Source organism: Cucurbita maxima, unplaced genomic scaffold (assembly GCF_002738345.1).
Source record: "Cucurbita maxima cultivar Rimu unplaced genomic scaffold, Cmax_1.0 Cma_Scf00036, whole genome shotgun sequence".
Taxonomy (NCBI): domain Eukaryota; kingdom Viridiplantae; phylum Streptophyta; class Magnoliopsida; order Cucurbitales; family Cucurbitaceae; genus Cucurbita; species Cucurbita maxima.
In genome coordinates, this window is record NW_019272052.1 from 1,354,539 (window position 1) to 1,367,462 (window position 12,924).

The 12,924-nt window shown below is 37.2% G+C and overlaps 2 protein-coding genes across 4 annotated transcripts in view; both read right to left on the reverse strand.

Annotated features, from left to right (window-relative positions):
• Positions 1–7,121, reverse strand: part of LOC111468104 (ribonuclease E/G-like protein, chloroplastic) — a 9,156-nt gene extending 2,035 nt beyond the window's left edge. Inside the window, exons 1-10 of one of the 2 annotated variants that reach the window (XM_023113172.1) lie at positions 6,577–7,121; positions 5,962–6,062; positions 4,729–4,886; positions 4,412–4,646; positions 3,279–4,324; positions 2,835–3,152; positions 2,666–2,707; positions 2,141–2,265; positions 960–1,107; positions 545–617 (exon numbers count right to left, since the gene is read on the reverse strand). In XM_023113172.1, the coding sequence (XP_022968940.1) occupies positions 545–617; positions 960–1,107; positions 2,141–2,265; positions 2,666–2,707; positions 2,835–3,152; positions 3,279–4,324; positions 4,412–4,646; positions 4,729–4,886; positions 5,962–6,062; positions 6,577–6,743 (2,413 nt within the window). In that variant the 5' untranslated portion in view covers positions 6,744–7,121. Of the gene's footprint in view, positions 1–544; positions 618–959; positions 1,108–2,140; positions 2,266–2,665; positions 2,708–2,834; positions 3,153–3,278; positions 4,336–4,411; positions 4,647–4,728; positions 4,887–5,961; positions 6,063–6,576 lie in introns of those variants that run through there. The other variant, XM_023113173.1, reaches the window with a different exon arrangement.
• Positions 7,122–8,438: 1,317 nt separating this feature from the next.
• LOC111468336 (probable E3 ubiquitin-protein ligase XERICO) lies at positions 8,439–10,139 on the reverse strand. Of its 2 annotated transcripts, none has more exons than XM_023113514.1 (2): positions 9,940–10,139; positions 8,439–9,270 (listed from the first exon to the last, which is right to left on the reverse strand). In XM_023113514.1, exon 2 carries the CDS (start codon positions 9,153–9,155, stop codon positions 8,691–8,693), a length of 465 nt encoding a protein of 154 aa, XP_022969282.1. In that variant the 5' UTR covers positions 9,156–9,270; positions 9,940–10,139; the 3' UTR covers positions 8,439–8,690. The 2 variants fall into 2 exon arrangements, with proteins under 2 accessions (XP_022969282.1, XP_022969284.1); XM_023113516.1 differs by lacking the exon at positions 9,940–10,139 and adding an exon at positions 9,738–9,933.
• Between the last annotated feature and the right edge of the window lie 2,785 nt (positions 10,140–12,924).

Consider the following 12,924-nt stretch of genomic DNA (forward strand, 5'->3'; position numbering starts at 1 on the left):
CCCCCCCCCCCCCCCCTCTCGGACGCTGGCACACCGCCTCGTGTCCACCCCCTTCGAGGCTCAGCCTACTCACTGGCGGTGTCTAGCTCTGATACCATTTGTAACAGCTCAAACCCACAACTAGTAGATATTGTCCTCTTTGAGCTTTCCCTCAAGGTTTTTAAAATGCATCTACTAGGGAGAGGTTTCCACACCCTTATAAAGAATGTTTCGTTCTCCTCCCCAACTGATGTGAAATCTCACAAATAGTTTCCGTGATTGTATCAGGCTATATCTTAGACAAGTGTTTCAGTTCATTTCATAACTCATTGCAAGTTTCATGCCTTAATAGAATCAACCAACAGGATCTAGATTTGCTTTTATATACAAATAATTCGAGGTTTCGCAAGCTGAAGAACACATCCTATCACTTTAGTACAACAACCAGTTAAATACTCATAGGACCAGAGAAAACTGAGAAGTGAAAAATGATCAGATTTATCCACAAGGCGACTCTTGACATATTTCGTAAATATGCAAAGTTAAACAAGGAAAATGAACTTACATTCGTCTGCCATGTCAATGAAATCTACAACAATTATTCCACCAATATCTCTCAATCGTAATTCCCTTGCTATCTGAAAGTATTTGTTGCCAATCAGATATTCAGAATGGCCGGTATTTTACGGGAGTTGATAGCATAATCATACTTCAATACAAAAACTTAATAGTTAACAATAACTACAAACAAAATATATATCAACCCAAAAACCCAGAGAGGCTATCAAACATTACCCTCCTCCACTCATGCAATTGTAATACACACCTAAATATCTTAGCAAAATGCAAAGGTTAGGAAATTGGAAGAAAAAAGATATTCCAACAGAGTGCACTTTTATATGGTGGGCATGTGGAGCTCGGCCGAAAACTACAGCCATGTGGAATACAGACATGATGTAAAATATCATGATCCAACGTACCTGTCTTGCAGCAGCAAGGTTGACCTCTAGAATAGCTTTCTCCTGCGAAGTCTCTTGACCGAACACCCCATGCCCTCCATTCACATCAATGGAAACTAGAGCCTCAGTTTGTTCAATTATTAGAGAACCTCCATTAGCAAGTGGAACCCTGTGAACAAGTAGACTTGGCTAATATAAAATGAACAATAGCAAAGATATTGCACTGGGTTGAATTCATTTTATATACGGGGGGGGTAATGATGCTATTGATAATCAATAAATGATCCCACCACTAACAGATATTGTCCTATTTGGGCTTTCTCTTTTGGGGTTACCCTCAAAGATTTTAAAACGTGTTTACTAAGGGGAGGTTTCCACACCCTTATAAAAATATATTTCATTCTCCTCCACAACTGATGTGGGATCTCACAATCCACCCATCTTCAGGAACCAACGTCCTCGCTGACACTTGTTCCTCTCTCTCTAATCGATGTGGGATCTCACAATCCACCCACCTTCAGGACCCAACGTCCTCGCTGGCACTCGTTCCTCTCTCTCCAATCGATATGGGATCTCACAATCCACCCATCTTCGGGGTCCAACATCCTCACTGACGTATTTTAAAAACCTTAAGGGTAAGCCTGAAAGGAAAAACCCAAAGAGGTTAATATCTGCTAGCGCTGGACTTGGACTGTTACACTACGACTCACATTCTCAACAGTTGGTGTCCTACGAGGAAGATACATCATCTTCCAGTTTCAAGGACCATTAATCAACCTGGGCAGATGAATGGAGATTAAAATAGACAGGTTATTATTCAAAATGGAGGTCTTCTCTTTCTCCTGATACTTTTTTCATTATCTTTTTTTTATTTGGATAATCAAGGTCGTGGGAGCCCATCTCTAAGGATACTTCGCCCCCCATAACACAAGCAAACCAGGTTCCAAAGATACAAGAGTTTTAAGTCATTAAGTTCATAATTTGATGGCTTGAAGCCAGACCATAGAAGGTATCTATTTGATCATATGGAACTGTAAGGCTCATCTTGAATTTTTTAAACTTGCATTAAAGATTATGTTTCTTCTCTATTAAATATAAACATATGGAGATTAGGATAAGCAAGAGAGATTGACACAGGCTGCATGAGTAGTGATCGATTGCATATATTAACTGGTTACATAAGCAAGGCTTACAAAACTCACCTTTTACTGAGCATACTATTGATTTCCTCTTCAATATTGAATTTATCAAAAAGAGGTATTCTTTCCTTAAATAACTCGACTCGATCACATAGATCTGGAGCAATTTCCTGAAGGTAATTAGTGACCTGGAAAAACAATGTACAATGGTTCGCACATTTAGGAACACGATGACAGCACAAAAAAATTACGCATGTTGATAAATAAACATTCAGATGCAAACCATCTGCATAATTTATAATTAACAATAGCTGATCATGAAGTACAATCACTTTATTACGCGTGTTCATCGTCATGGGATAATTAGACATGGATTTATCTATCTCATTTAATACTATATTCAGAAGGCTAAGATCAATTATTTAAAAAAAAAAAAAAAAATTGAAGACGCTGAGAAAGGGAAGAAATATTTCTAGTTCGAAAGAAGCAGTCTTCTGAAAAGTTCTGCAGTACTATCTTAGTGCACGTTCACACAACGAACTCCATTTGTTAAATACAACATCACCTAGTGCTGAAATCAAAATGTACCTCGTGATACGTCCTTGGAGAGTCGACTACCATCCTCTTAACCTGAAAATTAATTAAAAAAAAAAAAAAAAAAAAAAACAGGACAGGAATGTTGGTTGGTTGTTCAGCTATAATCCTGTAGTTTAAGTAATGGCACAACATAGTGAATTATAATAAATCATAGAACCACCTTCTCATTAAAATAATCTTGAACAACTGAAAGTGTTTGTCCCATAGCCCTATGGAGAATTACAGGAACTGCTCCCTCAACGCCTTCATCTGCAGCTAGAGCAGCTAATTTTGCATGTTCTGTTATAGTTTTCCATGTTGAAATCAGACCCTCCAAATCTTTTCTTAATTCTTCTAAAGAATGACCAGCAGCAACTGTTCTTACAGTCAAACCAAAACCTTGAGGCTGCAAGGTTTTAGCTATAACTCTTAAGCGCGTACGCTCGACACCAGAAATTTTCTTGGAGATGCCAATTCTACCACAACGAGTTAACAATATCTGCAAGCCAAGGAACTTGGTTCAGAGCACACCTAGAAAAATGTTTGATATGATGATGTTAAGAAAAAAATATATACTAAAATAAATAGTAGTTCATGCTTGAAGCACAAATCTTGAGGAACATACCCAAAATCGGCTTCTTAGCTGTGGGTAAGCAGTCAGTGTCGGACCTTTAGTCCCTAGCCCCTCTTTGACAACCTGCACTATTATTTTGGTGCCTTTCCGAACTTGGAACCATTTATTTTCAGCGGTCACTGTCTGCTTAGAATCCTTTTCATCTTGGAGAAGAGACGATTGAGAACCATGGGAATAATTTGCAGTAGCTGAATAACTGTTGCTAGCATTGCCGTCTTGATGTACCTTATCATCTACGCAGTCTTCAAAGTCGGCATCTAGATCACCGTCATCATCTACAACGCTCCCATTCACATTTTCTCTAAGAACCTCTGAAACATCAAAGCCATCCTCAACTTCATTGTCCTCGTGGTCATCAACACCATCGGTTTTTGTATTAGTCAATATACTTTCATCTTGTGATGTTAGTTGTCCTTGTATGGAGCCATTGACCACTCGTTTATTTATCCTTTGACGAAAAGGAGGGAAGATGAAAGGCTCTCTGTTTTGCTTAATGTCCATTAGAGAAGGTCTAGTGTTTCCAATATTTACAAATGCACCACCCATGTGAGGAACAAGTTTTGAGACAACCCCTAAATACACACTATCACACTGGACATTGCTTTTAACCGGTTCCAGTAGCAGCTCTACCAATTTTCCTTCCTCCAACACAGCAATCCGCTGCATGGTGCATATTGATGAATTAATCAGTATGACGGTAGAAAAAGGGTCCAACGTTGTATCAACCCCAGCTGCAGGCAGCAGATTCGCTGCATCTTCCAATAGGTGATCTCGAGTTTCTAGTAGTGTCGTCTCTTCTTTCAGCAGATCGGGTCCCAATTCCAACACATTCTTAGATGGATCAAAAAAGAGGGGTAGCTGAATTAACCACGGTTCCTCAATAGGTTGATGTCTATGAGATTCCGAGCTCTGACTTGTAGAATCCATCAGTTCCTCATGATCAGAGTATAATTTATCATATATCACGGTACCATTTAAATTTATGTTGGGCTCAATAGAATCATTCTCAATACATTCTTCTTCAAATACACATTCATCTGTCAAATCACTGGAAGCATTTAAGTGTTCAGAAGCATTTTAAGAGAGGAATTTGCTTGAAGATGGAAATCAAAATGAGATATTACCTTCTGCTGGAAAAGATTTCGATGGCAGTTCCTCTATCCATGAATCCCATGTGAAAACTGAAGGGCGTGTAATAGCAAACCTCATCCATGAATCCCTCACCACAATTTGTTTATTATGTTCGACAGTTTGAGGTAGGCATAGAGAGAACTCAGGTCCAGTTCTCCAGATGACAGATGAAGGCAATGATTCTTCCTTGATAAAATAATTGTACTTGAAATTTATGCCACGAGCTATCTGCCAAGAATGTAAAGAGGGGACTTTGAAATGAAACAAAATAATAGTGTAATATACAATACACCGTGGCTTCGGTCATCACCTTGACTTCAGCCTTCCATAAGTTAGAATGATCCACATGAGACATTTGTATCGCCATATTTGGTTCCCACGAGCCTAATGCGATAGGGTCCCCAGTTAAGTAAAGAAGTTGATCGGCTTCCAAATCAGCTTCAATAGTCCAAACTACTTTACATACTCCTTCAGAAGCAATTGAGGGTTTATCAGCAATTCTAAGCAATAAGTAGTGACATGAAAGGAGAGCAAGAATATCATATTTATGAGAAGATATAGGAAGAGTACGTCTGCCTCATTGCATGGGGCACGGTCCACGGTCCTGAAGTGGTTAATTTCAAATTTGCAATATTAGCTAAATGACTGTCAACAGCAACCTAATTATATCCCAATTGACAATAAGACTTGCAAGTTGAAACTTAGATGCATATTCAACTATATGTTCATTTTTCTGCAGTTGGAGCTCTACTTTCTGCAGTCGGAGCTCTACATACAAGGAAAACTTTCAAGCTTCAAAAAAGACAGAGACTAACTGTAACGGCCCAAGCCCACCGCTAGCAGATATTGTCCTCTTTAAGCTTTTCCTTTCGAGCTTTAGCGGTGGACTTGGACTGTTACAAATGGTATCAAAGCCAGACACCGAGCAATGTGCCAGCGAGGAGGCTGAGCTCCGAAGGGGAAGACATGAGGCGGTATGTCAGCAAGGACACTAGACTCGAAGGGGGTGGATTGGGGGTCCCACATCGATTGCAGAAGGGAACAAATACCAGTGAGAACGTTGAGCTCTGAAGGGGGTAGATTGTGAGATACCACATCGGTTAGGGAGGAGAACAAAACATTCTTTATAATGGTGTGGAAATCTCTCCCTAGCATACGCGTTTTAAAAACCTTGAGAGGAAGCCCGAAAGGAAAAGCCTAAAGAGAACAATATCTGCTAGCGGTGTGTTTGGGTTGTTACAATAACCCATAAGCACCAAGACATCATTTTAAGAAATAGTCCTCAAATGTAACGCATGTTACATCGCAATCAGAGTATCAAACAAGACAAGAACTAGATAGAACTAAACTAAATCTGATATGAAACCTTGAAACCTTTTTCAGTCATTAAGATATTAAGTGTCGGTCAAGAAACAACGTGATCAAAGGTATATGTCATCTTTACTTCGTCATAAGAGCAGCAAATTTTGCACTGAGACTTTCAGAAATATACTCATATCCAAGCAAAAATTGATCATCAAATTAAAAATGAACAACTGCTTACCTTTTTGAGTCGACATTATAGGCGACCCTCCAACATAATGATTCTGCCCTGTGCAGAGACGAAATCTCATCTTTTCAACAGGCATGTGCCGGCAAATATACCTGCTTTCACATTGTAGGTTTTACAGAGGAATCACCTAAGTTTTTGAATAGCTCAAAAGTACTTTTCACACGCTTCATAATTTATTGTTTAGACTTAAAATGTACTCTTAAAAGCCATTTCAAACTCACTCAAAGACGGGCAAGAGACAGTCTACAATTCTTACAATCATGCAAGAGAATGATCTGAATACATGCAAAGTATAATGGCTAGGAATTCATTATCGCAGGCCTTAAACTAGAAACTATCCATGAAACCAGCCTGCTTCATGAAACACCCTTGAAGAACAATGAACCAATTAAGACCTCTCTTCTGGAATGACGTACAATAAAGATTAAAACAGCTATTGAACACAATACAGATTAACCCATTAACACCACACGAGAAAACTCGAACTCATACAGACCAAAAACCAAAATGCTGACCGATGTCGTGTTTGAAAAAGCAAGAAAAACCCTCAAAAAAACTCATACAGACAACGAAGAATGCGAGATGTTTTTCATGCTGGAAACTTACGGAGATAGCGATAGAAACTTGTCGGCGCATAGTTGCCAAGGGCCAGAGAAACGCAAGCGGCGGTGCAATACAAGATGGTTAGGCCACGAACAAGCTTCAGGAACAGCCATGAACAGAGGTTGATGATAGAGTTCAGAGGCACAGAGGTAGAGAAATGGAGAACCCATGAAGGGTTAGACAAAATTGGTGAAATGGAACTGGCAGTTCCATCATAGAGAGCGAATTTGAAAAAAGCGAAAAGCCTTGAGCTCTACTACTTTGGATAACGAAGGGAAATACACGTGAGGACAGTCGTGAAAGAGGAGCGAACCTGAGCCGATAGGATTTTCGCTTTTGTCGCTCACTTGGCGCCTTCTTTAGCACGAGTAACAAGGGTCGTACACGAGTCTAAAGTTTTATCCTCCATACTAGATGAACCTAAAAACCAATTACCTTCGCGATTTGGGATAAAGGGCAATGGTAATAGAACGAAGTTTAGGCAAAATCTCCCACCATTTTCTGTAAAAAGATCTGGGTTTGAACAATTTTATGCTCTTCAGTTCCTGTTCACCGTCAAAACAAAAGAACAGTCAATCTTTCCTCAGTTTTCAGCCAAATTCATCTTAAAGCATGGGTTTTTACTGTATGTTTTCCTTCTAAGACCAGTGAAAACAAAATCTTATCTTCAACAATTGACCTTTTGGAGAAATACATACCCATCTCTCTCTGTGGCTCGGGCAATAAGTCATTGTATCATTACAGCAGCAAAGTTCAAATAGAAAGTTTGAATGTCAGTGCAAAAACCAGTGTTTATCGTTTTTGAGATGTTCTTTAGATGCTTTTATCAAGGACAGAAAATTTCTGGGTTGGTAAAGGCTTTTCCCTTTCAAAGTTACATTCAATGTTTTAAAACGTGTTAGGTAAAAAATTTTGCACCTTTTAAGAAAGGTTCTGTTTCTTTCTCCAACCAATCAGGGATCTCCCACACCTTTGATATCTGTTTCTTTCTCCAACCAATCTGGGATCTCCCACACCTTTGGTATCTGTTTCTTTCTTCAACCAATCTGGGATTTCCCACACCCTTAGGGAGCCAGCATCCTTGCTGGCACACCCCACACCCTTAGGGAGCCAGCATCCTTGCTGGCACACCGCGTGGTATCTGTTTCTTTCTCCAACTAATTTGGGATCTCCCACACCCACACCCCACACCCTTAGGAGTCAGCGTCTTTGCTGGCACACCGCCCGGTATCTCTGATACTCTTAACAGTCCAATCACATCGTTAGCAGATATTGTCTTCTTTGGGTTTTCTCTTTCGAACTTCCTTTCAAGATTTTACAACACATCTACTAAGGAGAGATTTTTACATCCTTATAAACTGGTTACTACGTGCCAATCATCTGTAAGTAGTACCCGACGACCAACGAGCACAAGATTACAAAGAACAAGCAGCAGCTGACAGAAGAATCAACTGAACAAGAACACAAAGCCAAATCAAAAAGTTTTCTCTTTTTTTCAACTCCTCTATTAGATATTCATTTGATCATGTTAACACTTAACTGATACCTCTTGAATTACTTTACTTTACATGGAAGAATAAAGGAAGAAGACTTGTTGGTAACTGGCAGCTAGAAAGAAGCATATGACCTTCATTATCATGGTGGACTTCCCATGGTGGCCAAAAGAAGGATGGAAAATAATCAAAACTCATGGATGGACCTGCTTGATTTCGATCAAACAGCTCTAATTACAGTTTTACAAAGCTTAACGATTGTTTACACAATGCAAAGGGGGAGAGAAAGTTACAATCGCCAGCATCACCGAACACAATAATTCTAAGAAATGGCTGCTCATACTGCCAATCCCAATATCCAACAAACAGGACTTGAAAAACCTTTTGCATACTCATTCAATTCCATATACAAAGACAGTGAAGAAACAGTGCATTAACTCAAAGCTAAAGGCACAAGCCAGAAGCAAAACTTCATAAACATATATTTACAGTGACAAAACTTTGGTCTCTAAGACCAGTAAGACACACCAAACTTAAAATATCATACTCGAATAAGGTAGGAAACGCGTTCAAGAGTATGCTGTACATGAGTTTCCCCTAACTAGATTCTAGCACACTAAACGCTCACCAAAAGCACGATTTCTCTTCTTCTGACATTAGAGGAGTTCTGCAAAGAGGACATGTGATGTTCCAGTAATCCAACCACTTCTCCAAGCATTCTGTGTGAAAAAGATGGCCACAAGATAAGTGATTTATCTCTGATTCAGGTTCAAATTGAGTTAAACAGACCGAGCAGTCGTGTTCGAGACGTTCGGAGCCCTGTACTTTATCAAACCTAATATTTGGATATCGGTTACGAAACATCTCGAGGTAACTCCAAGAGGAGCCAAAGTTGGAATCTCCCAACTCTGAGGAATTTTCAAAGGAATCTGTAGATGGGACTAAGGATGATGGCGATGAGAAGCGGATTCCTACAATGTGAAGGATCAAACGAACAATGCATTTGAAGATGGAAATGGACAGTGCAGCATTTATGAGAATTGCGTTTAGGACTCCTTCAGATGGAGCTGGAAGACTGGAGAGGCCCATCGTGGTTGAAGTGAACTTCTCAAGCTCAGTCAGTACAAGCGGAGAAAAACTAGCAGACTAATCGGAAATACACAATGATTAAGAGGTTGCAAGCAAGCCTTTCCTCATATCAGACCTGAAACAAGTTACCAAAAAACTAAGAACCTTTCACTACCACGTAATGAAGAACAAATTTCAGGAATAAATCATCGGGAATGAAAAGGAACTATGCAACTGATTAATGAAAATTCAACAACCAAAATATGAACTAGACGAAGAAATAGAGATTTTTAAAGGCAGAATCTGAAGGAAAACAGAAGAGGATTCGTTTTGTTCCATTAAATCATATGAAATTACATGAATCATGATCCACAGGTCGGAAGCTACCATTCAAGAACGGATTTCTGTAACAATAAACCCTACAGCTGAAGTTCCAATTTCAAAATCTTCACAGTTATAGTGATAGTGAACGACCTGGAGAAATTTCAACAATCTAAAAAATCCAAGAACAAAAATCTTCATAACATTCCACGAAACACTCTCAAGGAATTCAAAACACCCGAATTTTAGTGAAAATGGAAACCCTCCTTCATCATCATCAACCAGAATAACAGACAATAATCCACTGAAGGCAAAAGTTCACAATCGACCAATGAAATGAGCAGAAAATGAAGAATCTGAAATGGCCATAAAATCGATTCCGCCTTTACCAAATTCAGAAACCACATAATAAAACACATTAATGGAAAGTGAACATTTGTTCAGAAAGAAAACGAAGCACGAAAAGGAGCAACCAGAAACTTACTTCAATGCCTTGGATCTTCGAGAACGAACGGAAACAGAGAAGGTACGATCGAAAACGGTAGCAAAAAGAAGAACAACTAGACATAAATCGTGGAACTGATTGAGATGGTAAAAAAATGATGATCAGTTCATCTTGATTAGACTGATTCAGCGTTCTTCGGCCATCTATATAGGCGATCGGAGGAACCTCGCTCTCTAACTCACGTGCCTCCACCATTTTTTATTTCCAAGAATAAATGAAAATTCTAAAGTATTAAACGGAAGATAATAAAAATATATTTTAAAAACTACTTGCTCTAGCATCAAAAATATTAATAAACTTTCAAAACGTGCAATAAATTTATTTTATATATTTTATTAGAGATCGATAATTTGTTGAATATTATTGGGAGTGAATCTCACATTGATTAATTTAGTGGAATATCATAGTTTTATAAATGAGGAATAATATCTTAATTAGTATTAGATGTTTTAGGGAGTATGAGGTATTTTAGAGAAGCACAGAGCAGAACCATGAAAACTTATTATACCATTGTAACAATATAAACGATAAAAAAAAAAAGGCAATATTTTTAAAATATAGTACTAACAATTTACGTCCAATTTACTGACACTAAGGCAGACAAGAAACATATTTTTCGTCATCATCTTTGGTTTTTACCCATTTTTTCTCGTATAATATATAAATAAACTCGGACACTAAGATAAATAAGAAACATATTTCTTGTTATCGTCTCTAGTCTTTACCCATTTTTTTCGTATAATATATAAATAAACTCTGACACTAAGACAGACAAGAAACATATTTTTTGTCATCATCTCTGGTTTTTACCCATTTTTCTCGTATAATATATAAATAAACTGTCACTAAGACAGACAAGAAACATATTTTTTGTCATCATCTCTGATTTTTACCCAATTTTTCGCGTTGTATTTGTCGATCATTTAAAGTTATACGAGAATAAATAAGTCATTTAATTTTAAATATTATATTATTTTTCTTATGATATTTTAAAATTTTTATTTTTTTTTAAATAATTAATTTTGTAAATAAATAATTTATGATAGAATGATAAGTAAGATGGACGGTGAAGATGAGAATAAGGAAGTCATTTGTGTCGTGAGAATAACTAACGATATATTTTATATAATTATGTGAAAATATTTTTACAAAATCCGATCTCCACAATATGTTACGAAATTAAACGAATAATTTTAAGGTAAAAAAAAGTAATAAATTTACGTCAAGTATATTACAATTTAGCAAAAAATATCTAATTCAATCTCAAATTTTCTTTAAAAAAAAAAACCTAAAAATCAACTCAATCATGGCCGTTGATCTTATCTAATCCGACACGTGTTTCTTACGATTCGCCAAAAGTCCAGGCCCACAGCCACACGAAACCGGCGCGGTCTGAATGTGGCGGCTCCACGCGGACTACGTGTACATTTCGCAACACGTGTTTCTCCACAATACGGCCACGTAAATTCCCGCGTAATTATTCTTAACCCCACAATATAACAGCGTTAACAACACTGAGTGTCTAATCTCCACGTGTCCTTCTCTGATTATGCCGTCATCGGATATCGTGGTCCCCCAGCAAAGCTCACCGTAGAATGCTGGACAGGTGGCAAGCACATTTAAAAATGTCCCCAATGGTATGAAGTTAATGTGTGACGTAGACATTATTTTGAATGATTATGTCATTTTTTTAATAGTTTTTTTTCCTATGATAATTATATGGATTTTTTTTTTCGTAAGTTTCTCGGGTTGGCTCACTCCCGTGAACGAGTAAAAACAAAATAACAAGATAACTAGAAAATCCCATTGAAAAGAAACAGTGTGACAGTACGAGATTTTAGCCTCCAATCTCTAGAAAACGAGTAAATATCAGTTACCATTGAGCTATGCTTAAAGTGAAGCCAGTGCATAAAGAATTCCGTGTCAAATTACGAGACATTTGTGAAGCAAAATAATAGTTATTTTGTCAAATTGACGAGACTGACTTAGACATATCATTGTCTAGGTAGCGCCCCACATCAGGGTTCCGTGTCATCCAAACAAATACACCATTTATTGCCAAATGAACAGTACTGGCTGCCTCTCGAACACTTTAAGTTGATAGCTTAATACTAATGCAATTTTTTAGTACGTTAAAAGAAAAGATCAATGTCGCTATTTATTGATTGTCTGTTTTTTTTTTTTTTTTTTAAATTTGAAATGTTTATGATGTTATAAAATTACCATAAGAAGTCTTGTTCAACGCATTCAGACACAACCCACAATATGATATCTCACGGGTCCTATATAGTATGTCACTTTCCCGTCTCTCTCTTTCTCTCTCTCTCTATATATATATTTATTTGTATTTAATTAACTTAGTATTATAAATTAATTCATAATAAATTATTAAATTATTTATTAAAAATCGTATTAAATTCTATAAATCATAAAAGAACTATAAGGGATTATTAATAGATAATTCTCGATAATTTAAAAATGAATAATTCTAAAATTAAGATTTCCTTAATAACAAAAAAAAAATAAAAAAAAATAAATAAAGTGAAAGTAGATAATTCTAGGGATAATTATTTGTAAAAATATGGAAAATATTGAGATTTATAGGGATAAAAATGGAAAATGACATAATAGTGTCGAAATCAAGTCAAAGTCAATTTGGCTAAAATAATAATATTAAGATGAGGACAAGTTGGGCCAGTTGGAAGAACGGCCCAAAAATATCCATTGAACCATGCGTTGGGAAAGGCCCAAACGCAGCAGCCTTGGGGAAGTGGAATCACGTGGGTTTCACATGTTACTTTTTTTTTTTTTTGTCGTTTTTCGTTTTCAAAACAGGCGGCGTTTCACAAATTGTTCCTTTCTATTAATTGTTTCGACAACGATTGCCTTAATTTCGTTTTCCTTGTCTTGTTTTCTTTTTTTTTTTTTTTTTTTTTTTTTTTTTTTTTTTTTTTTTTTTTTTTT